Source organism: Urocitellus parryii, chromosome 6 (assembly GCF_045843805.1).
Source record: "Urocitellus parryii isolate mUroPar1 chromosome 6, mUroPar1.hap1, whole genome shotgun sequence".
In the NCBI taxonomy this organism is placed as follows: domain Eukaryota; kingdom Metazoa; phylum Chordata; class Mammalia; order Rodentia; family Sciuridae; genus Urocitellus; species Urocitellus parryii.
In genome coordinates this window covers 66,540,832-66,563,475 of record NC_135536.1, presented here as the reverse complement: position 1 = coordinate 66,563,475, position 22,644 = coordinate 66,540,832, and the positions used below count along the sequence as shown (strand labels likewise).

Below are 22,644 nucleotides of genomic sequence, written 5' to 3'. Positions count from 1 at the left end.
GCTTCACTTTTCTTGCTAAGCATTGCTTTGTCTATTCTGGGTATCTTGTTTTTCCAAATGAATTTTATGATTGTTTTTTTTTTTTCTATTTCTATGAGGAATGTTGTTGGTGTTTTAAAAAATTGGAATTGCATGAAATCTGTATACTGCTTTTGGTAGTATGGTCATTTTGATAATATTAATTCTTCCTATCCAAGAACATACCAAGGACATTGGACTAATAAAAGTTTTAAGTATGTTCTTATAAATGTGTAATGGACATTGAATTACCAGAGAGAGTAGCTTGTGAGCTCACCAATCAAGGGATTCAGTGTAGATTGTTTTCTTTATTAAATGAACTTGAAAGAACAGGTTAAAATTTGGATGGAAGCTCTTGCCACTGTTGTTCCACATTTGGTTGTTGCTGTTGCATTTCTTTGTTGATCCTGCATTTTCATAAGCTAAAGCAGGTAAATGTTAAACATGTCTGCTTCATGGTTAAGACAAAATCAGCCCATGGATACTGTCAAATGATTTGTTCTCTTTTTTCATGAATATTTCTGCTGTCTCATCTTGATTTATGAGCAAAACCCAGAAAATCTACAAAAAATATTTTGTGATTTATCTAGAACTAATACAGAAAATATTGCTATTAATTTTGGTGAAGAAAATCAGCTTTGTATAGTTTATTTCAATGTAAATAAAATGTAAATTTAAAAAAATAATTCAGCCTTGGTAGGTATATAGGATTTATACCTAAGTTTTTATCCATTACTTATGTTATTGACATACAGTTGTTCATAGTAGTCTTATAATCCTTTGTATTTCTTTGGTATCCATCGTAATGTCTCCTTTTGCACTTATCATTTTATTTGAAACCTTTCTTTTTTTTTCCCCTTTGGATAATTTAGATAAAGATTTGTCAATTTTGTTAACCTTTTCAGACAACCAACTCTTTTTCTGTTCTTTTTCTAGTCTCTATTTCATTTATTTCTACTCAGTATTGTTTCCTTCCTCCTCCTATCTTTAGCCTTAGTCTATTTTTTTTCTGGTTCCTTGAGATTAATTTAGATCAAGATCTTTTCTGATTTGCCCTTCCTTCCCTCCCTCCTTCCCTCCTTCTTCCTCCCTTCCTTCCTTCCTTCCTTCCCATTTATCACTACAAAATTCTCTCCTAGCGCTGCTTTTTGCTGCATGAGCTTTATTTGTTACAATTCCATATTTTTTGTCTCAAGATACATTTTTATTTTCCTTTTATTTCCTTTATCTATTAATCAAGAGTATTTACTTTGTTTTTGTGGTTAGCAATGATAACCTAATATGGAACTGGGAGTGTAGCTCATTGGTAGTGCACTTGCCTAGGATGTGGGGGGCCCTGGATTCAACCTCCATCCCTGGGGAAAAAAAAAAGAAAATATATCTGTTGTGATTTTAATCTTATTAAATTTGTTAAGATTTATTCTGTGGCATAACATATAATCTGTCCTGGAGAATGTTTCATGTATATTTGGAAAGGATCTGTTTTATGCTATTATTAGCTAAAACATTCTATAAGTTTGTCAGGTGCATTTGGTCCTCAGTGTTATTCAAGTCTACTGTTCCCTTATTGATTTTTCTGTCTGGGTGATGTATGCATTATTGAAAATAGAATATTGAAACCCTGCTATTTTTGTATTGCTATCTATTTTTTCCTTTAGTTCTGTTAATATTTGCTTTATTTGGCTTCATGCTACTATTTGGGCTGTATATGTATTTATAATTGTTATATCCTTTTTATGAATTTAACCTTTTTATTATGCAGTGACCTTCTTTGTCTCTTGTGACAAATTTTGGCTAAACCTTTTTTGTCTGATGTAAATATAGCCATCCTTATCCCTGTTTGGTTATCGTCTCTTCACTTCCCCTTTTTTTTCATTCCTTCTTTTTTAGCTTGTGTGTGTCTTACAAGCTAAAAAGTGAGTTTCTTATTTGCAACACAGTGTTGATTCTTATCTGTTTAACCAAACTGGGTCTTTTGTTTGGAGAATTTAATCTGTTATACTTAATTATAGTTTATGATGAATTGTTGGGTGGGTAAGACTGCTCTCAGACTCCAGCTGAAATGGACTAGTGCTGAGTTACATAGCTGTATTGCAGAACTGCTTGGTGTAGGACCAAGATCTGCCGGGCTGATCCAGGGACACAGGACAGAAGTTTCTCTGGGCAGGACCAGACAGAATTGCTCTTAGACCACAAGCCAAGTTACAGGACTGTTTCAGGGTTCATAGTTGAGTTCACAATTGGTGGACCTCTCACCCAGGGATCAGTGGTAAACAAGCTATGGGTAAAGTCTTTTCTTTATTCCCCATGATGAGGGTATTGTTTTGTTTTTTGGAATATGGCTCCCATTGTTCATTACTCTAAATACCAGGGGACCAAATATCGTATGTTTAGATCTAGGATTCAAGTTCACTTAAGATTTTTAGCAAAATACTCTGTTTACCTGTTTAACCTATTATTTGGATGCTAATAACTAATAGAGCCAATCTTTGCCTTCTACCACAGTTGGGCAATCAACTGATAGTAATTAGTAATACTTCTTGTCTTTTAAAAGCTTTAATAGGATTTTTAAGAATTTAAAGGAGTTGATGATATAAGAAATAATGGCAGAGTAGCATATTAATTATTATTTGCTATACTGGTCTCAAAAATTAGTATCACTAGATTTTTAATTGATTCTATTCTAGTAATTGCATATGGCCATATTTCATAGTAACAGTCAAATTTACCACTGCTTTTGATACCATTGAAATGAATTGGCCTCAGCTTCCATCTTTGAAATAGTTAGAAAAATAAGTATTACACAGCGATTATTTCAGTCAATATTTTATTCTTTATTTAGCATTGTAGATTCTGCGCTTGAATTTATGGGGGTTTAGATTTGTATCTTAACCTCTATGTGTTTTTGTCATATCATATTTTCAGGTTACCACAGAGACATATTTAACTTAATTGTTTCTTTTGTCATCTTCATCTTCATGTTGCCAGATACCAGTTCATGAAATAGTTATCAGAGTTGCTTCTTTTTGCTTTTAAGTTTTAGCAATTATTAAGTTTCAGGAAGGCTCACAGAGCCAATGAACTATGTCTCTACTAAGTTGACTGAAACCTTTGGCAAAACAGTGTGGTGAAACAGCAATTTTGTTTCCCTTGCCTAGTCTGAATTGTCTCATTATCAGTAATTTATAAGGCAACTTTGCTAAAGCTAAGGTTTGATGTGCTCCCAAATGGTGAATGATGCTTATAACTAATCATAGTGATTAGCCATTTGCAGATGTGCAAAAAAACTATCATGAAGGATTATATAATAAAGAAGAGGAGTTTGAATCAGATAAGGAGCAAGCATTATCTAACTGATTATAGGGAAAGATTGATAGGTTAATAGTTTATAAATTTGTTAGATTTTCTAATCATAGATGTGTGACCCAGTGACTTAATTTTTCAATATCTTTGGAACGCAGATACTTTGAAAGGTCCAAGAATTTATATTTCCACTCTTAAAAAGTTAAGTTTTGTGAACCTTCACATCTTGTTTGTATTTTATTTCTCTCTCTCTCTGTCTCTCTCTGTCTCTCTCTCTCTCATACACACACACACACACACACACACACACACACACACGGGGGGGGGGCGGGGAGATCTTAAGTTCTTTGAGATGATTTTTTTTGTTTTTTTTATTCTTTTTAGATATACATGATAGTAGAATGTATTTTGACATATTATACATACATGGGATATAACTTCTCATTCTTTTAGTTGTACATGATATGGAGTTACACTGGTCATGTATTCATATATGGACATAAGAAATTTATGTCCAATTCATTCTACTGTCTTTCCTACTCCAATCACTTCTCCCTTCCCTCATTCCCCTTTGTCTAATCCAGTGAAATTCCATTCTTCTCTCTCTACCCCCTTATTGTGTATTAGCACCCTCATATCAGAGAGAACATTCAGCCTTTGGTTTGGGGGGATTGGCTTATTTTACTTAGCATAATGGTCTCCATGGATGGTCTCGAGTTCCATCCATTTACCAGCAAATGCCATCATTTCATTCTTCTTTTTGGCTGAATAATATTCCATTGAGAGTGTGTGTGTGTGTGTGTGTGTGTGTGTGTGTGTGTTTGTGTATATGTGTGTGTTATCCCTTTTTTAATCCATTTGTCTGTTGAAGGACATATAGGTAGGTTCCATAGCTTAGCTTTGTGAATTGTGCTGCTATAAATATTGATGTGGCTAGTATGATGATCTAGTATGATGATTTTAAGTCCTTTGCATATATATCAAGGAGTGGGATTCCTGGGTCAAATGGTGGTTCTATTCCAAGTTATCTGAGGAATGAGATATGATTTTATTGAGACTTTTATTAAACTGTAATGTCGATCCTCTTAAATTTGGGACTTTTTTTCTTGCATAATTGTCTTTCTACTAAGGAATCTAGGTATATTTTTCAAGTGGTACTAGACATTTGCATATGAAGTTGTATTTATCCTGTTTATTGCTTAGTCTTTATCAACTAGATGATGATTCTCTATCTTAAGAGAATACTTTTCCCAATAATAAAGTTTGTTTTAAAAGAAGAATCTCTCTAGGTGGAAAGCATGCCTTGTCTAGTAGCCTTGATTCTGTTTTATCTGCCCTCACCACACATCTGTGTGGGAGTGGTTTCCAAACTCAAGAATGGTTTTGGCATTAGAAATAATCACTTACTAAGTATTTCCTTCATGCCCATCACTTGATAAAGACCCTTTATTCATTGCTTATTTATCCAGCACAATAACCCTATGACATAGCAATATTACAGTAGTCCCTTATATCCACCATTTTGCTTTCCACAATGAGTTACCCATTGGCAACTACATTCTGAAAACATTAAATAGAAAATTCCAAAAATAAATAGTTCATGAGTTTTAAAAAATGTACATTCATTCTAGGTACCATGATGGAATCACATGCCATTCTCCTAAGATGTGAATCATCCCTTTGTCTAGCATATCCATGCTTTATATGCCACCCTCCTATTTGTCACTTTCTCGGCTATCAGATGGATGCTTGCAGTATTGCAGTGCTTGTGTTCACGTTACCCTTGTTGTGTTTATTAATAGCCCCAAAGTGCAAGATTAATGATTAGTGATATTTGTTTTAGTTAGCTTTTTCACTGCTGTGATAAAAGACCCGACCAGGACGATTGTAGAGGATGAAGAGTTTATTTGGAGGCTCACAGTTTCAGAGGTCTCAGTCCATAGACTTCCAGCTCTATTCCCATGGGTTTGAGATGAGGCAGAACATCAGGGCAGAAGAGTGTGGTGGAAAGAAGTGGCTTACATGATGATCAGGAGCAAGAGAGAGACTCCACTCACCAAATAGAAAATATGTACCCCAAAGACACACCCCCAGTGCCCACCTTCTCTAGCCATACCCTACCTGCCTTCAGATAACACTGAATCCCCATCAAGGGATTAGTTCACTGGTTGGGTTAAGGCTCTCATAACCCAATCATTTCTCCTCTAAATCTTCTTGCATTGTTCTCACACATGAGCTTTTGGGGATACCTCACATCCAAACCACAACAATATTAATCTCTTACTATGCCTACCTTGTAAACTTTTATCATAGATATATATGTATGGGGGGGGGAACAGTACTACCTATAGTTTTTAGGCATCCACTGGGGGTCTTTGAATAGTCTTCTATGGGTAAAAGGGACTACTATATTTCTCCTATTATAACTAAGGTTATTCTTAGGCCTGGAGAAATTAGATAACTTATATAAGAGCTGTTTTACTCCAAAATTCTTTCTCTTAATTGCAAAATACTCTGAGGTTTATTTTTTTTCTTCTACACAAGGGGAGATAATTCTTGTAGCACAGCAATATGACGATTAAATGAAGGAAATATATAAATATATAAAATACTTCCCACAGTGCCTAATACATTATAGATTTTAGTAGGCTGTGGTTAGACCTAAGTAAGGACAATTTGTAAGTAAATATAAATAGAAAACTTTGAGACCCTCCAGGACTGGCAGAGATAAGGGGAAACTGGCTAAGTGCTCAGTAGGAAGAATTTTAAGGTCTAGAACCTATGTCCCAGCTAGGTCAGATGTCAAGATAGAGATATCCTAAAATTTCTTCTTGGAGATAACAAGGGAAACAGTAGGAGATTAACTCATCCCTATCTCCTGCTCATGTTTTTATCCTTTGCACTGCATATTTATCCCCAAAGAGCAAACCAAAGAAAAAGTAACCTTGGACAAAATTTTTCTTGCCCATGATCCAGATTTACCCATGGATTATACTGTGTTATGCTAATTCCTTTACCTTAGAGTTTTTCTTGCTTGAATTATACCAATATTTTTTCAGCCAAAAAGGTGGGGGGAGGTATGACCATTATGTGAAGATTTTAAGAAGTTTTGTGTCAGTATTACTTAAAAGTCATTTATCACTAAACTAACTTTGGTGCAAAAATTAAAATGCATGGAATGGTGTGAATATGCGATAGCACTGATCATATGGTGAAATGTGGTACATCTCTGTGCTGGTCCTCAAGGGAACTTGTATCATTAACATTTGAATCAGATGTAAACAAAACTCCCCCTTGTGGTTCATTCCTCAGTGCCATAGTTGAGACAGAACCCGCCTCCCCCGCCCACTAAAAAATGAAATAATTTTGTAACTATTAAAATAGAAAAATAAGTTACTAGAAAATACAAAGAACATAAGCATAATCTGCTTCTGAAATGAAGATTTTGATGCCTGTAATAATTGGCTTGTTCTCAAAGTCATAAATTCTGTTCTGTTTTCTGTCTTCAGATATCTGTACTCTATCCTCAGTCGACTAGCACTATTTTCTGATACCTTGCTTGGGTTTGCATATCCCAAACCTTGATGTGGCTTCATACCAGGGCCTCAAATTTATTGCCTGGTAAATTTGAGGTATCTCCTGGTAGCTTCAGTCAAAAGTAAGACAACAAGATTACCAGTTTGGGGAACTTCTCTAAGAGATTAGGTTTCAGGGTGAAATCACTGAAAACCTAGGGCTTCTGCAAAATATTTTGGAGTCACCTATAATGGACCACAACTGAAATTTTCTAATTTGATTATCCTCATGTCTTTGGCCAAGAAAATAAAGTTTACAGGATAGTCCAGTCCAAAAACAGTCAAAGGTCAAATGTTTTCCTTGATATGTGGAAGGGGAGGGGATTAAAAAAAAAAAAAAACAAGAAAGAGACAGAAAGGAAAAAAAGTAGAGAGTGAATTTCATCAAAATAGATTAAAAAATAGTAGAATAGATGAATGGAATTGAGGAAGAAGAAGAAGAAGGGATGGAAAAAAAAAGCAGTGGATGAATCTGACTGAACTTTCACATGTACATGCGTGGATGTGGCATGGTGGGTCCCACATCAGGGGTATCCACAGGACACTGATTAAAAATAAATATAAACTGTAAATAGATTGAAGAGAGATTTGGTGGATTGGAGGGCGGAAGTGCTGGGGTCTGAATCAGAGCAGGTTAGGTTCCATGCTTTTGTGATTATGTCAAGGTATATCCTGATGTTGTATCATAACTAAAAAGAATTTTGTAAAAAAAAAGTTTGCTGGATATTACTCAGATATTACTCAGGCAATGAAGAACTGGTTTGAATTTAAGGTTGTTTCCTGGACTTGTCTTCTTTATGCGGTCCCCAGTGGGGAGGCCAAGAAAAAAACATATTTAAAAATCAAGTTTGCTTTTAGTGAACTGTGAAAGTAGAGTGTCTTGTATGAAGACCCACTGCATTTCATAAAAATTATTTATTTATGATTAACATGTATTAATTTCAAATACTAATGGGATTTATGTGATATTTCAATACATGCATGTAGCATACACTGATTAAATCCAGCCTCCCTTTGTCCATCCTGTCCCCACTTTCCCAGTCTCTCTCAATTGCTAGTCTATGTGTAATGTAAGTTGACTTTCCTTTTAACTTGCATGTATGAGAGAAAAATATGTGGCACCTATCATTCTATATTTGTCTTATTTTACTTAATATAATATCCTCTAGTTCCATCCATTTTGCTACTAATGACATAATTTTATTTTTTGTGCCTGAATAGTATTTCATTGTGTATATATGCCATTTTTTATCCATTAATCCACTCACGAGTTCTTAGATTGATTCCACATGTTTGTGTGTAGACATGTGGTGTGAGTGTGCACACGTTTTAATTTAATGTAAAGTCAAGCAGAACATGTTGAATTTTCTTATTTCCTTCAACAGGCATTTTCTGATAGAGTAGTTATTTATCACTGTGTGCTATATCTTCAGAAATAATACTGCCATTTAAAGTTAAGACTTGCAACAAGTTTTGTGACCACTCCTATTTGATAGGTAGGGAAAAAATTAATGACCATATTTGTGTATGATGAAATCTGTGAAATATAAGGAACAAGGAGTGCGATGAGGGTGATGAGAAAGAGACTTATAAAACTGAAAAAATATTTAAAATAAACTTTCAGCTGAGTCCTGTAGTACTCTAAAGATTTCTCTTATGTTTCCATGATCTACTCACAACTTCCTGTGGGTGTTGTATTAGTGGTGTATTCATTACTATAATGAAATACCTGAAATGGTTACGTTTATAAAAATGAGATTTATTTAACTTGCATTTTTAGAGCATTGTGTCTGTATTGGCACAATTTTAACCAAGAACCTTCCAACTGTAATCATATCTTGGCAAAGGTGTGCATGTGTGGAAGAGTTCATGTTGCCAAACGTAGTCAAAGATCGGTGTCACAAAATCTCTTTTGAGGGCACTCCCTCAAAGACCTAAAGACCTCCTTCTAATAACCTCTCCCCTCCCCCAAATTTTCACTACACAGCAATGTCTTGTTATCCTGGAGACCAAGGCTTTAATCATAATAGACCCTGGGGGGCACTCAGACCATACTGAAACCAAAGCCATAGCAGGTGGTAACTTTTCTTCAGAAACTATAATGACTACTGTAGGCTGTACAGTAGTCTAGAAGAGGCTTAGTTTTATAATCCAATACAAAATTTAAATTTGAAACTCTTACTCAGTGTGTAAGGCTAATATGTAAAGGAGGCAGTATAAAATTTCTTTTGTATAAAAAGAAAATGTTTTGAAACTTAGGTGGGAATAACAAATATAAAATAGATAAAATATCACGTTTTAGAGTCTTGCCATGTTCCAAAATGGTGAAAATGAAAATAGCTAGCCATAAAGTGTTCTGTGCCTAGTTAATGTTGACACAAACAGATGTCTAAAATGTTTCACAAATGACCCTGTTATTCCAAAGTATGTTCAAAACTATTCCACTGTTAATTTAGACTGAATACTCTGAACTACAGCTGAGATTTTTAATTTTCACTTTGTTATTATTAGCATTACTTTATTCAAATGGGGCAGTTATCAAGTGTTCTCTGTGTAGTCATTCATAGCAAATTGTTTTCTGTTATAGTAAGACTGTACTGTGGACTGCCATTGTTTTGTTAGCATGTAGTTAAGAACCAGGAATAAAAGAATACTAAGACTGTGTCACATCCTCATAGATAAATGATAGTTGTCGAGGGTTGGTTTCCTTCTGATTGATCAAGCAATTCCTTTCTTTAGGGTCTCATACCGAACTAGATGTTGGATCATTTTTATGACTGGTCTTTAGGATTATGTATTACTCAACCAATGGATCCTTCCTCTTAGTAGTAGAATTACTAGTTGATGTTCTTCAGATATCAGGCAAAAGCTCTGACACAACTCTCTGAGAGCCATTGTCATTAAAAAGAAAGAAAGAAGGAAAGAAGGAAGGGAGAGAGGGAGGAAGGAAGGAGACATAGAAAGAAAGAAAAAAAGAAAAAGACATAGCAATTACCCCATGCATTACTAGTTTATATGTATTATCATTAATCCCTTTTTTAAAAGGTTATATTCATATATTTTTGGTGATTTTTATTTTAGGATGAAGTAAATCTCAGATATGTAAAAATAACTTTTTCAGTACACAAAAGTTAATTAAGAGGTAGAGCCAAAATTGAGAAATAGGTCTATCTGACTCTCTAAGCTTTCCCCCCTGACTCAGACTTTCTAATTTTGAATATTTACATTGAAGAGCATCTATATTATTGTACTCTCAACCTCTTTCATATTTGTTAGTGCTGTAGATACAAGTCTGAGCTTTAAGATCACATTTTGTGGGTTTCAGTTCCTACTCTGGCACTTGTGAGTTTTGTGATTTGAACAAATTATTTCACTCTCAGTGCTTTAGGTTACTAATTTATAAGATAGTTGTGAGAATTAAATGATATAAAGTACTTAGAATAGGTGTCTGGCCCAAGTAAGAGGTTAATACTTGCTTCTTGGAACCTAAATTCTAGTAGGGGATGAAAGATAAAGAAGTAAATGATATTGTATATTATAAGATGATAGTTGTTTAGGAAAGAAGAAGGAGAGGGAAAGCCAAATGTGATGCTGGTGATGTGATGTTTGATTATTTGCTTTTACTCTTCTTTATGGGGCATGTAGGTCTTCACTTTTATTTAATGCAATGTAATTTAAAACTATCTATTTCAGCCCTGAAGTTTCTCTTATTAGTTTACTGGGGATTTTAGTTTATCCTGCAGGAAATCTAGCATGTTATAATAGAAATTATTGATGCTATGGAGTGGCAAAGTATCTTAATAATTTTATTAGTTTAGACCAGGGATTCATAAATAATGGTCAAGGGCCAACCCTGACTTATTGCCTGTTTTTGTTAGTAAAGTTTTTTTTTTTTTTTGAACAGCCACAGACATTCATTTATTGTCAGTACAACTTTTCTGCTGCAAAAGCAGCAGCAGATGCCCACAAAACCTAAAATACTTACTATCAAGAGTTTTAAAGAAAAAAGTTGCTAATCCTTGGCTCTTTAGACCATCCTTTAAGAGGTGTGTTGATATTTTCTTCTGATCTTTGTCTAACCATTCAGAGTACTTAAGTAGGAAGAAAAAACTTAAGAAGAGTTATGAAAAGATAGCACAGAAAACAAATTTATATTAGACAAATACTAACACCAATCTCTTTTGTCTCCGATATGTTAACCTACCTATTTATTTTCTCTGGGAATCTGCTTCTCCCAGATACTATAGTACTTTGACCCGGGAGGGAACCAATGCAATGGACTATCTTAGAAAAAAATAAAAAGGCTTTTGTTTCAACATTAAACATTCATTATAGAGTTGAATCTTGAATGGTAGAGACTAATATTTGAATTTCACAGCCTTGATAGAAAAAAAAAGATGAGTACCAGGTTCATTGTGAGCCTAAGTCTTTATGAAGAATTTGACCCTCTTCTTATGGCTTTGTATAATCCAGTGATGAAGTACAAATAAGTTAGCACTCGAATGTCATTTGCTTTCACAGGTCTATAATGACAGATCTATACTACCTCAGTCAAACAGATGGAGCAGGTGATTGGCGGAAAAAAGAGGCCGAAGATCTGACAGAGCTGGTCCAGCGGAGAATAACCTATCTCCAGGTAAGAAGATTAGGTTAGGATATAAACTTAGTGAAAGAAAAAGAAGGAAAATCATAGTAAAGATAAGAGTAAGAATTATTGTTTTTAGTCTTCATAGTCCTTTGCTTTTTGAAATTAATTGCTCATTTATTTAGAAAGATAGTTATACCTTGAGTAGAATACAAAGGAGGCTAAAACAAGATACTTTCCCCAAGAGGGGCTGGGCTACCTTTTATACACATACACAAAACTACAGTACAATTATGAACATGCTACAGTTAATAGAAAAGAAATAGATAAAAATAATTACTGGAGTTTTAAAATGTTTACTGAAGGAGACTCAGTGATGGTTTTATAGAGATATATCATTTGAACTGAACTGTAAATTATGGGTAGAATTTGGACACAGAGAAATGAAGGAAAAGAACATATCTGCTGGAGAATACATTATGAACAGTATCTCATGGCCAAGAGAAGGCCGGGAATCCAAATGAGAATGAAGTGCTATAATTTGGAGCTTTAGATTTTGTGAAAAGGAGGGTTGGAAGATAAGATGGAAAGATGGGATTTGGAGCTAGATTACAGAGGTTTATGGTGCATAAGAAGTAAGATATTATTTATGTTTTTCAAAATAATATCTTTTTGAAAGATATTATTTATGTTTTACAAACATCATTATAGCTATAGATAGGAAATAGTGGCAAATGCCTCTCTCAAATTAAATCTTAATTTTTTTGGTATCCTGTTCTAGTTCTTACTAGTATGCCTATGCAGTCTTACATATTAGTAAGGAAATAATCTATTTACTTTTGATTTTTTTCTGCTTAATATACTATAAGCATTTTTTTTTCTATTTTGGAGTCATTAATAGCTTTTGAAAGGTTTTTCCATGTAAGAGGGACATGATGAGAATGGTGTTTTATGTGATATTAATCTAAAAATAGTATTTTATATGAACTGTACTAGTATTTGAAACATTTGCAAGCACAGAGACCATTTAGGATAAGAGGACCATGGTGCCATTGAGAAGTATGAAAGTATATGACAGGTTGTTTTGAAGTGAATAGACAAAATTTGAGAGAATTTTGGAAAACAGAATTGACCAGGTCTTTTCAATAGGTGAAAGCACTGAAATAGATAGGAACAGGAGCATCATTGACTGATAAGGAATGGCAAGATAGGATAGTTTTCAGGAGGTAAAGAAAGAACTGATAGAATTCTTCAAAACTGAAAAATGCTTGAAATTGAAATGACTGTGAAACATACTGCACCCATCATTTTCTAATGCTGTTGATGGCCTGGTTTCTGGGTATAATCAACCCTGTTATCCCTGGAAGATTAAAAACAAAATGGCTATCAGTGTATGCTTCTGTATATTTTAAGGTGCACATTTTCCTACATATAAGTAGCAAAAAAGTAAAAAATCAAGTGTTTAGAGATCATTAAAAAATGAACCTGATCTTGGCATGCCATCTTGGTCTCATAGTCCCATGACCATTCATCAGAGGTATCTGCAGAGTAAGAAATACTTCACCTCCTTTTGGGAAGAGGTAATTATCTCCTATCAACTAGATCTTCACTCAGTGAATTCTGAGTAGCTGGTGGTACAGAAACATCATATTTATTTAAAACAGAAATAACAGTGGTTTCTGAGCTTCTTCCATTTCCATATAAGCAATAAATTTTCACCCTCAATATTTAAACTGTGATCAGGTCATACATAGGTCAGTTCCCTACATTTTAACAAGTGCCTGCTATTTGCTTTAGTTATTTTTTTTCTTTTTTTCTCTCTTCTTTTAGGTGACCAAATCCTTTTACCAATAGTGCCAGTTTAATTGTCTATATGCTGATTTCTATTTTTCTATATTAGAGGACTTCACTTATAAATTATTCTAATGATTAAAAATTACATTACCTTTTAAAATCTTTTAAACTGTAGCAAAATCTAATATTTTACCTGGACTTTAGCTTAAATTTTAAACATTGTTATTTATCATCCTTATTTTATTCTTTATTTCCATTAAAATAGAAAAAGTTATTTTAAAAAATTCAAGGAGATGGGAAACATCTCAGAAAAAAATATACTTTGGAAATACGTTTTTCTGAATTATTTGATGTAATGATAACTCTTTTTCTCTAGACTAAAATTTCCTTGAAGTCAGGAATTATATTTTTAACATATTATTTGTTAGAGGTTGAAAGTAGCATTCACTCACTCTTCCTCTTCTCTGTGTAGAGGCAGAAAAGCATTCTTTTTTTTTTTTTTTTTTTTGCTATTTGATCAAAATCAAAAATATATATTGATAGGAATGTTTTCTTTGACTGGAATTTTTATCCCCCTGGTACGTTTTTTAGATATAACATTTATGAAATGGATTAATCAGCTTAATCAGAAGAGTTGATCACTTTCTATACATTAAAAATTATAGGAGGATCGTGAGTTCAAAGACAGCCTCAGCAAAAGTGAGGCACTAAGCAACTCAGTGAGACCCTGTCTGTAAATAAAATACAAAATAGGGCTGAAGGCAGAGTGTTCCTGAGTTCACTCTCCAGTACCCACCCCCCAAAACCAAATACATCTTTTTCTCATATAGGTTATGTGTCCCTTATCCAAAATGCTTGGGACCAGAATTGTTTATATTTTCTCAGGTTTTAGAATATTTTCATATACATAATGAATTATTTGGGGGATAAGACCCAAGTCTAAACATACAATTAATTTATGTTTCATATATACATTTTATACACAAACTCTGAAGGTAATTTTTTACAATATTTTTAGTGTGTCTGTGTTGTGACTAAGACCCAATATAGAATCAGATGTGGCATTTTCCCCTTGTGACATCAGTTGGTGCTCAAAAACCTTTGGATTTTGGAGAATTTCATATTTTAGATTTTTGGATTAGAGAAACTTACCTTGTACAGTTTTTTGTTTGTTTGTTTTTTGCTTTTGTTTTATAGTACTGGGGAATGAACGCAGAGAATTCACACATGTTAGACAGGTGCTCTACCACTAAGCCACATCCCTGCACCTTTTAATTTTATTTTGAGACAGGTACTTGCTATTGTTGGCCTCAAACTTATGATCCTTCTGTCTCAGCTTCCCAGTAGACCTGGGATTACAGATGTGTTCTACCACATGTGAACTGTACTACTTTTCTTGGCATTTGTTTTAGTCAGCTATTCTACTGCTGCAACTTAAAGACTCCACCAGAACAACTGTAGAGGAGGAAAGGTTTATTTGAAGACTCACAGTTACAGAGGTCTTAGTCCATAGAAGGGTGGCTCCATTCCTCAGGGCTCCAGGTGAGGTTGAACCTCATGGTAAGAGAGGGTGGCAGAGGAAAGCAGCTTATATCATGGTGATAAGGAAATAGAGAAACAGACCTCCACTTGCCAGATACAAATATATACCTGAAGGCCACGCCCTAATCCCACCTTCATCAGCCATACCCTACCACTTCAGTTACCACTCGGTTATTTCCTATCGGGATTAATTCACTGGGTTAAGACTCTTGCATCTCAGTCATGTCTCCTCTGAACCTCCTTGTATTATCTCACTCATGAGCTTTTTTTTTTTTTTTGAGGGGGTGGTATTAGGGATTGAACTTACAGACACTCAACTACTGAGCCAAATCCCCAACCCTATTTTTTTTGTATTTTATTTAGAGACAGGGTCTCACCGAATTGTTTAGCGCCTCTCCATTGCTGAGGCTGGCTTTCAATTCGAGATCCTACTGGCTCAGTCTCCCCAGCTGCTGGGATTACAGGCGTGCACCACTGTGCCCAGCTCACATGTGAGCTTTTGAAGGATACTTCACATCCAAACCATAACAGTATTTAAATGTATTTATATTCCATTGTCATTAGTTTAAGTGAAGTATTACTGTAAAAAGTATAAGTAACTTAAATTCTGAAAGATTTCAGTAGGGCTTAGATATTAGGAAATAAAAGTCCTTTCTCCCACAGTGTGGGGATTGGACCCAGGGGCTCATACATGCCAGGCAAGCACTGTAGCACTAAGCCACATCCCCAGTCCAGGAAAAAAGTTTTTAAAAGGAGAATATAGGAATCTTTAACTTGGAAACTGTATTACAAAATAAGCAGTTTATACAATTTATTAATGGAGATTTTTAGAAGGCTCACCTTGTTTGGCCCATTATCAGTTTGATTCAGTTGTGGGTTCATGTTATATTGAGTATAGTTTAACCACATGATTTTAATCAACTCAGCAGCTCATTCAGAATTTATATTGAACCTTAAGTCAAAACTTTTCTCTAACTTTGCACCCCATTTCATAGCACTAAATATGTTTTAAAATGTAACTTTGCTGTTAAAATTATGGGTTATGGCCCAGGCACAGTGGTAATGCCAGTGACTCAGGAGGCTGAGGCAGGAAGATCACAAGTCTGAGGCCAGCCTCAACAACTTAGTGAGACTCCGTCTTAAAAAATGAAAGAGGGCTGGGGATGTAGCTCAGTGGTAAAGTGCTCCTGGGTTCAACTCAAGAACCCCAGACCCAAGAAAATTTATCTGTTCTCTTGAGCTCCCTAATCAATGCCTGGATCTATCGTATAAATACTCTGCTCTAGTGTTTCTCTGTTAATTATGATAATATTATTACTGTAAGAAATTTTTCATGTGATTGAGTTAATCTTGGCAACATGTATAGAGATCATTTGAAATGTGTCCTGTATATACAAAAGATCATAATAATTTGTATCTGAATAGGAAATAATAGGAAAAAGGGACATTAGAAGCAAATGTTTTAAATATTTTCATTATTTAAATACCTTATTATATTCTTGATAAATACTTCATGACTTATTTTCAGTGATTGGTTTGGAGACTACTGATTTAGGTAGTTGAAAATATTTTCAGTTTATTAGATTTTTACTAATACTAATAAAATTCATTATCACTTCTCACTAACAACATTTATTAAAGATTTTTTGAGATACAAGACCTAGAACAAAGAAAACAATCTAGATTGAGCTTAACCCATAACAAGTTTCATTTTGAATTTTAAATTTTAAATCTTAAAAATTCATTTTGAATTTTCTTTCTACAGTCCTTAGAATTGAGTAAACCTCATTATTTCTCAGAAAAATATTGTTTGACTTAAAGTTGTACAGCTCAGTTGTGACAAGAGAAGTTTGGTCTCAATTTTAGGCTTTCATTTATTTATCCTGTGTCTTAGTTTTACCTGAAAGATACAATTTCATAAAGATGGCAGAAAAATTAAAAGGTCCTCTGAACAATTAGACTTTAGTGGAACAAAATCCATGATTATTATAATTATAATGATTTTCTCTTTAGAGTTGGAGGCCCTATGACATGGTTGATGAATATTAAACTGAATAAAAGATTCAGTGGTTTAGACAAAGAGGAATGAAGAGAAGGGAGGGGGGAAGGGAATAGGAAAAGAATATAATGAATTGACATAACTTTCCTATGTTCATATATGAATATACCACATGGAACTCCACAGCATACACAACCACAAGAATGGCATCCTAACTAGAATAAGTTATACTCCATGTGTGTATAATACATCAAAATACACTGTACTCTCCATCATATATATGTAAAGAGGACAAATAGAGAGGTTTCAAGATGGCAGAATAGAGCAAGTCGCTTTCCTTCATGCTCTATGACATAAAGCCAAGAAAGCAGATAGGCAGCTGCTCAGCAAGGTGAGTGAATGAATAAAGGGCAGTGGGGACTTTACTGGAATTTAATACCGGACACTCAAAGCAGATCGGGGACTCAAGAAGTTGGATATAATAAAATAAGGGAAAAAATCTCCCGTGCCAAAGCTGCTGCTGCTCCAACGACAGCAGTCCCTCCATGAGCACATTGGAGATATAAGGGAATTAAAGGAACCCTCATTTTTAAGAGACCTGAGGCATATCTGGGTACATAGTTAAAATTATCTGCAAGGTAAAGAACAATGTAAGGAATGATAACAAAGAGAAAATATAGGAAGTGAAAGATCAACCAATAAGGAATCTCCACACTTAATGGCTCACTGGCCTTACTTCACAAACCACTCCCTCTGGCATTTTGCCAGGCGCCATCCAGACTTGTTTACAGACTCTAACATTCCCCTGGCAAAATGCCAGGCGCCATCCTGACTTGTTCACAGACTCTAACAGCTAGTATCAACCTGATACCAAAACCAGACAAAGACATATAAAGAAAGAAAATTTTCTGTCAATATCCCTGATGAATATAGATGCAAAAATTCTTTTATATATATATATTTTTTGAGAGAGAGAGAGAGAATTTTAAATTTATTTTTTAGTTTTCGGCGGACACAACATCTTTGTTTGTATGTGGTGCTGAGGATCGAACCAGGGCCGCGCGCATGGCAGGCGAGCGCGCTACGGCTTGAGCTACATCCCCAGCCCCTAGATGCAAAAATTCTTAAGAAAATTCTGGTAAATTACATACAAAAACATATTAAAAAGATAGTGCATCATGATATGTGAGTTTAATCCCAGGGATGCATGGTTGGTTCAACATATGGAAATCAGTAAACATAATTTATCACATCATTAGACTTCAAGATAAGAATTACATGATTATCTCAGTAGATGCAGAAAAAAACATTTGATGAAATACAGTATCCGTTTATGTTCAAAACACTAGAAAAAACATGGATAGGAAGAACATACCTCAATATTGTAAAAACTATATATGCTAAGCCCAAGGCCAGAATCATTCTGAATGGAGAAAAATTGAAGGCATTCCCTCTAAAAACTGAAACAACATATGGATGTGCTCTTTCACAACTTCTTTTACTCAATATTGTCCTGGAAACTCTAGCTAGAGCAATTAGATAGAAGAAAGAAATTAAAGGGATATAAATAGGAAAAGAAGAACTCAAAACTATTCCTATTTGAGGATGACATGATACTATATTGAGAAGACCCAAAAATTCCACCAGGAAACTTCTAGAACTTATAAATGAATTTAGCAAAGTAGCAGGACATAAGATTAACACCCATAAATCAATTGTGTTCCTGTACATCAGTGATGAATCAACTAAAAGCAAAATTAGGAAAACTGTCCCATTCACAATTGCCTAAAAAAAAAAAAATACATAAAATGTTTGGGAATTAACCTAACAAAAGAGGTTAAAGACCTTTACAATTAAAACTACAGAACTCTAAAGAAAGTAATTAAAGAAGACCCTAGTGGATGGGAAGTTATCCCATGTTCTTGGATAGGCAGAATTACTCTTGTCAAAATGGCCGTATTACCAAAAGTACTATATACATTTAATGCAATTCCTTTTAAGGTTCTGATGACATTCTTCATAGAAATAAAAAAAAAAGTTATAAAATTTATTTGGAAAAATAAGAGACCCAGGATAGCCAAAGCAATCCTCAGAAAAGTGAAGCAGGAGACGTCACAATCCCAGACCTTAAATTAGATAACAGAGCTGTAGTAACAAAAACGGCATGGTATTGGCCCCCAAACAGACATGAAAACCAGTGGTACAGAATAGAAGACATGGAAATAAACCCATATAAATACAGTTATCTGATACTAGACAACGATGCCATAAACATACATTGGAGAAAAGATGGCCTCTTCCTCAAATTGTGCTGGGAAAACTGGAACTCCATATGTAACAAAATGAAATTAGACTACTCTTTCTCACCTTGCACAAAACTCAAAGTGGATAAAGGACCTAGGAACTAGACCAGAGATCCTGTGCCTACTAGAAGAAAATGTAGACCCAACTTTCCATCATGTCAACTGAGGAACCAAGTTCCTCAGCAAGACTCCTAAAGCACAAGAAGTAAAATTAAGAATCAATAAATGGGATGGTATCAAACACTTCCTCATAGCAAAGGAAAAAATCAAGAACATCAAGAGAGAGCCTACAGAATGGGAGAAAATCTTTGCCACTTGCACTCAGAGAATTAATCTGCAGGATATATAAAGAACTCAAAAAACTTAACACCAAAAAAACCATTGTGTAGTTTATATACACAATGGGATATTACTCAGCCATCAAGAAGTATGACTTTATGATAATTGCAAGTAAATGGATGAATGTGGAGACTATCTTGGCTATCCTGGGTCAAAATGAATTTCATGATTTTTTTTTATTTCTATGAAGAATGTCATCAGAACCTTAATAGGAATTGCATTAAATCTATATTGTACTTTTGGTAATACGGCCATTTTGACAAGCGTTATAAACCAGTCCCCAAGAGCCAAAGGTCAAGAGTTCTTTCTGACATGTGGATGCTAACGCACAACAAGGAGACTGGGGAGCCGGGGCAGTAATAGAAGTTCAGCAGATTAGACAAAGAGGAGTTAAGTGATGGGAGGGGGCAAAGAAATAGGAAAGATGGTGGAATGAATCTGACATAACTTTCCTATGTACATGTATGAATACACCACAGTGAAACTCAAACATCGTAACATGCATATAAGACTGGGATCCTAATTTTAAAAACATGCTCTATGTTTGTTATACATATGTCAAAATAGATGATACTGTCATGTATAACTAAAAAGCACAAATAAAAATTGAAAACCAAGAATGAAATATAGAATGTTATCACTGTGAAAACTGGTATGTGATAGTACTCTGATTCTATGCTGAACTCAGTACGTTGCCTGGCATATTCACAAATGTTCCATAAATATTTGAATGAATAAGTTAAAAGCCAAGGCCCAAATTGTCTCTAGAAAGGAATTTAAAACAAGAAAAATAGATTTAGATGTTTAACAGAATAAAATTTTTACTGATGACTTTGGGGCTATTGTGAATAAACTTTTGTGAAGATTCATGTACAAGTGTTTGTGTGGACATATGCTTTCATTTCTCTTGAGTAAATACCTAGAGTGGAATGGCTGAGTCATAATAACAATGTATGTTTAACTTTTTGAGAAATTGTTAAACTGTCTTCACAAGTGGGTATCTCAGGCCTAGGGTTGTGGTAGAGCGCTCACCTAGTGTGTGTGAGGCACTGGGCTCGATCCTCAGCACCACATAAAAAATAAATAAACAAAATAAAAGGTACTGTATCCATCTATGACTAAAAAAGAAATTCTTTAAAAAAAAAAGTATGTATCCCATTTACATTCAACCAGTAGAAACTTCCAGTTCCTCCACATCCTCAGTAACACTTGGGATGGTTGGTATTTTTTATTTTAGCCATTTTAGTATAATAATATGCTGTTGTGGGTTTCATCTGCATTTCCTTCTGACCGTTGTAGAATATCTTTTCTTTACTTATTTACTGTCTACATATCTTCTTTGATGGTGTGTTCTTTTGTCCTATTTTTGTGCTGTTTTGTTTGTTTGTGGTGCTAGAGATTGAATCCAGGGACTCATGTGTGGTAGGAAAGTGCTCTGGTATGGGCTATGTTTCTAGCCTTTTGCTTGTTTTTAATCTGGATATTTGCTTTCTTATTGTTGAGTTATTGATGTTCTTTACATATTCTAGATATGAGACCTTTGTCTGATGTATATTTTGGAAAATGTTTCTCTTCCATTCTGTAACTGGCCTATTTGTTATTTTAAAGTATCTTTTGAAGAGCTTTACCGCTTTTTAAAATTAGAATTTGGTCCTTTTTGTGTCATGAAATTTTTGCCAAATCTAAGGTGACTAGATTTTTTTTCTGTTTTCTTCTAAGAGTTTTATAATTTAATTCTTACATTTAGGTAATCCATTTGGGGTTATGATATGAACTAAAGCTTAGGTTCATTTTCTTACTTATTGCTATACAGTTTGTCTAGAACTATTTGTTCAAAGGTTATCCTTTTCCTATTGCCTTAGTACTTTTGTCCAAAACAGTTGATTATACACATGTGTCTGTCCTTTTGCCAGTACCACCAAACTGTCTTGGTTACTATAGCTTTGCACTAAGTGTTAAAATTGGGTAGTATATTTTTTCCAACTTTATTCTTCACTTACAAAATTTTATTTATTGTAAATCCTTTTTATTTTCATATCAACTATCCTGTTGCGAGTACATAAAAATATAATTGATATTTATATTCTGCTCTTATATCCTATAGCTTATTAATTCTAGTAGTTTAAGATGGATTTTTTTTTTTTTTTTTTTTGGTACAAGGGATTGAATCTAGGGTTATTTACCACTGAGCCACATCCCCAGCTTCTTTTTTTTATCTTTTGAGACAGGGTCTTACTGAGTTGCTTAGAGTCTTACTAATTTGCTGAGGTAGGCTTTGAACTTGCAGTTCTCCTGCCTCAGCCTCTCCAGCTGCTGGAGTTATAGGTACCTGGCAGTTCTGTAAGATTTTTCTACATATGTTATCATATCATCTGCAAATAGACCCTTCTTCATTTCTAACCTTGATGTCATTTTTGAGACCCAGGATAGCCAAAGCAATCCTCAGAAAAGTAAAGTAGGAGACATCACAATCCCAGACCTTAAACTAGATAACGGAGCTGTAGTAACAAATAAATAAATTGTTCCAGGCATTTTTATATGAATATATAGCTAGTCTAGAAAAAATGAAGTGTAACTTTTAAATAGGTAAATGAGTACAATGAAATATGAAGTTTCTGCAAGTTCCACTTCCTAAAATGATTTCTTTTCCATTGTCATTGTAAGTGATTATCATTTCTAGAAACACAAAAATTTACAGAAATCAGTTAGGGAATGTAAACTTTTTTTTTTTTCACGAATCAGCAAAACTGAAAGAAGGAGATTGGTAATGTGGAAGTATTACAAATAGTGCGTTTGAAAAATAGTTATCTTTATCAATCATAGCATGAGAGGTGATATTCTTTGGGTTAGAAAAAGTAGAGTTTATATTGTAGAATTATATGCTAAATAGATTACAATACACACACACACATACATACAAAATACTGCTTCCTGTTCATGTCCTAAGCCACTTTCCTTCACCACACTCTTCTACCATGATGTTCTGCCTCTCCTCAAGCCTCAGGGAATGGAGCCAGCCTTCTGTAGACTAAGACCTCTGAAATAGTGAGCCACAAAATAAACTTTCCTCCTCTAAAATTGTTCTGATTTGGTCTTTTAGTCACAGCAGTGAAAATATAAGTGGATCAAGTAAAATTCTTTTATGTCTCACATACATTTGGCCTGAAATCATTTTATCAATATTTT

The 22,644-nt window shown here is 34.4% G+C and overlaps 1 protein-coding gene across 4 annotated transcripts in view; it reads left to right on the top strand.

Moving 5' to 3' along the window:
* The window catches only part of Fut8 (fucosyltransferase 8), a 319,640-nt gene that overhangs the window by 211,690 nt on the left and 85,306 nt on the right, over positions 1–22,644 (top strand). For all 4 annotated transcript variants that reach the window (XM_026385191.2, XM_026385189.2, XM_077799608.1 and 1 more), the window contains one exon: positions 11,418–11,532. In XM_026385191.2, the coding sequence (XP_026240976.1) occupies positions 11,418–11,532 (115 nt within the window). The remainder of the gene's footprint in view (positions 1–11,417; positions 11,533–22,644) is intronic.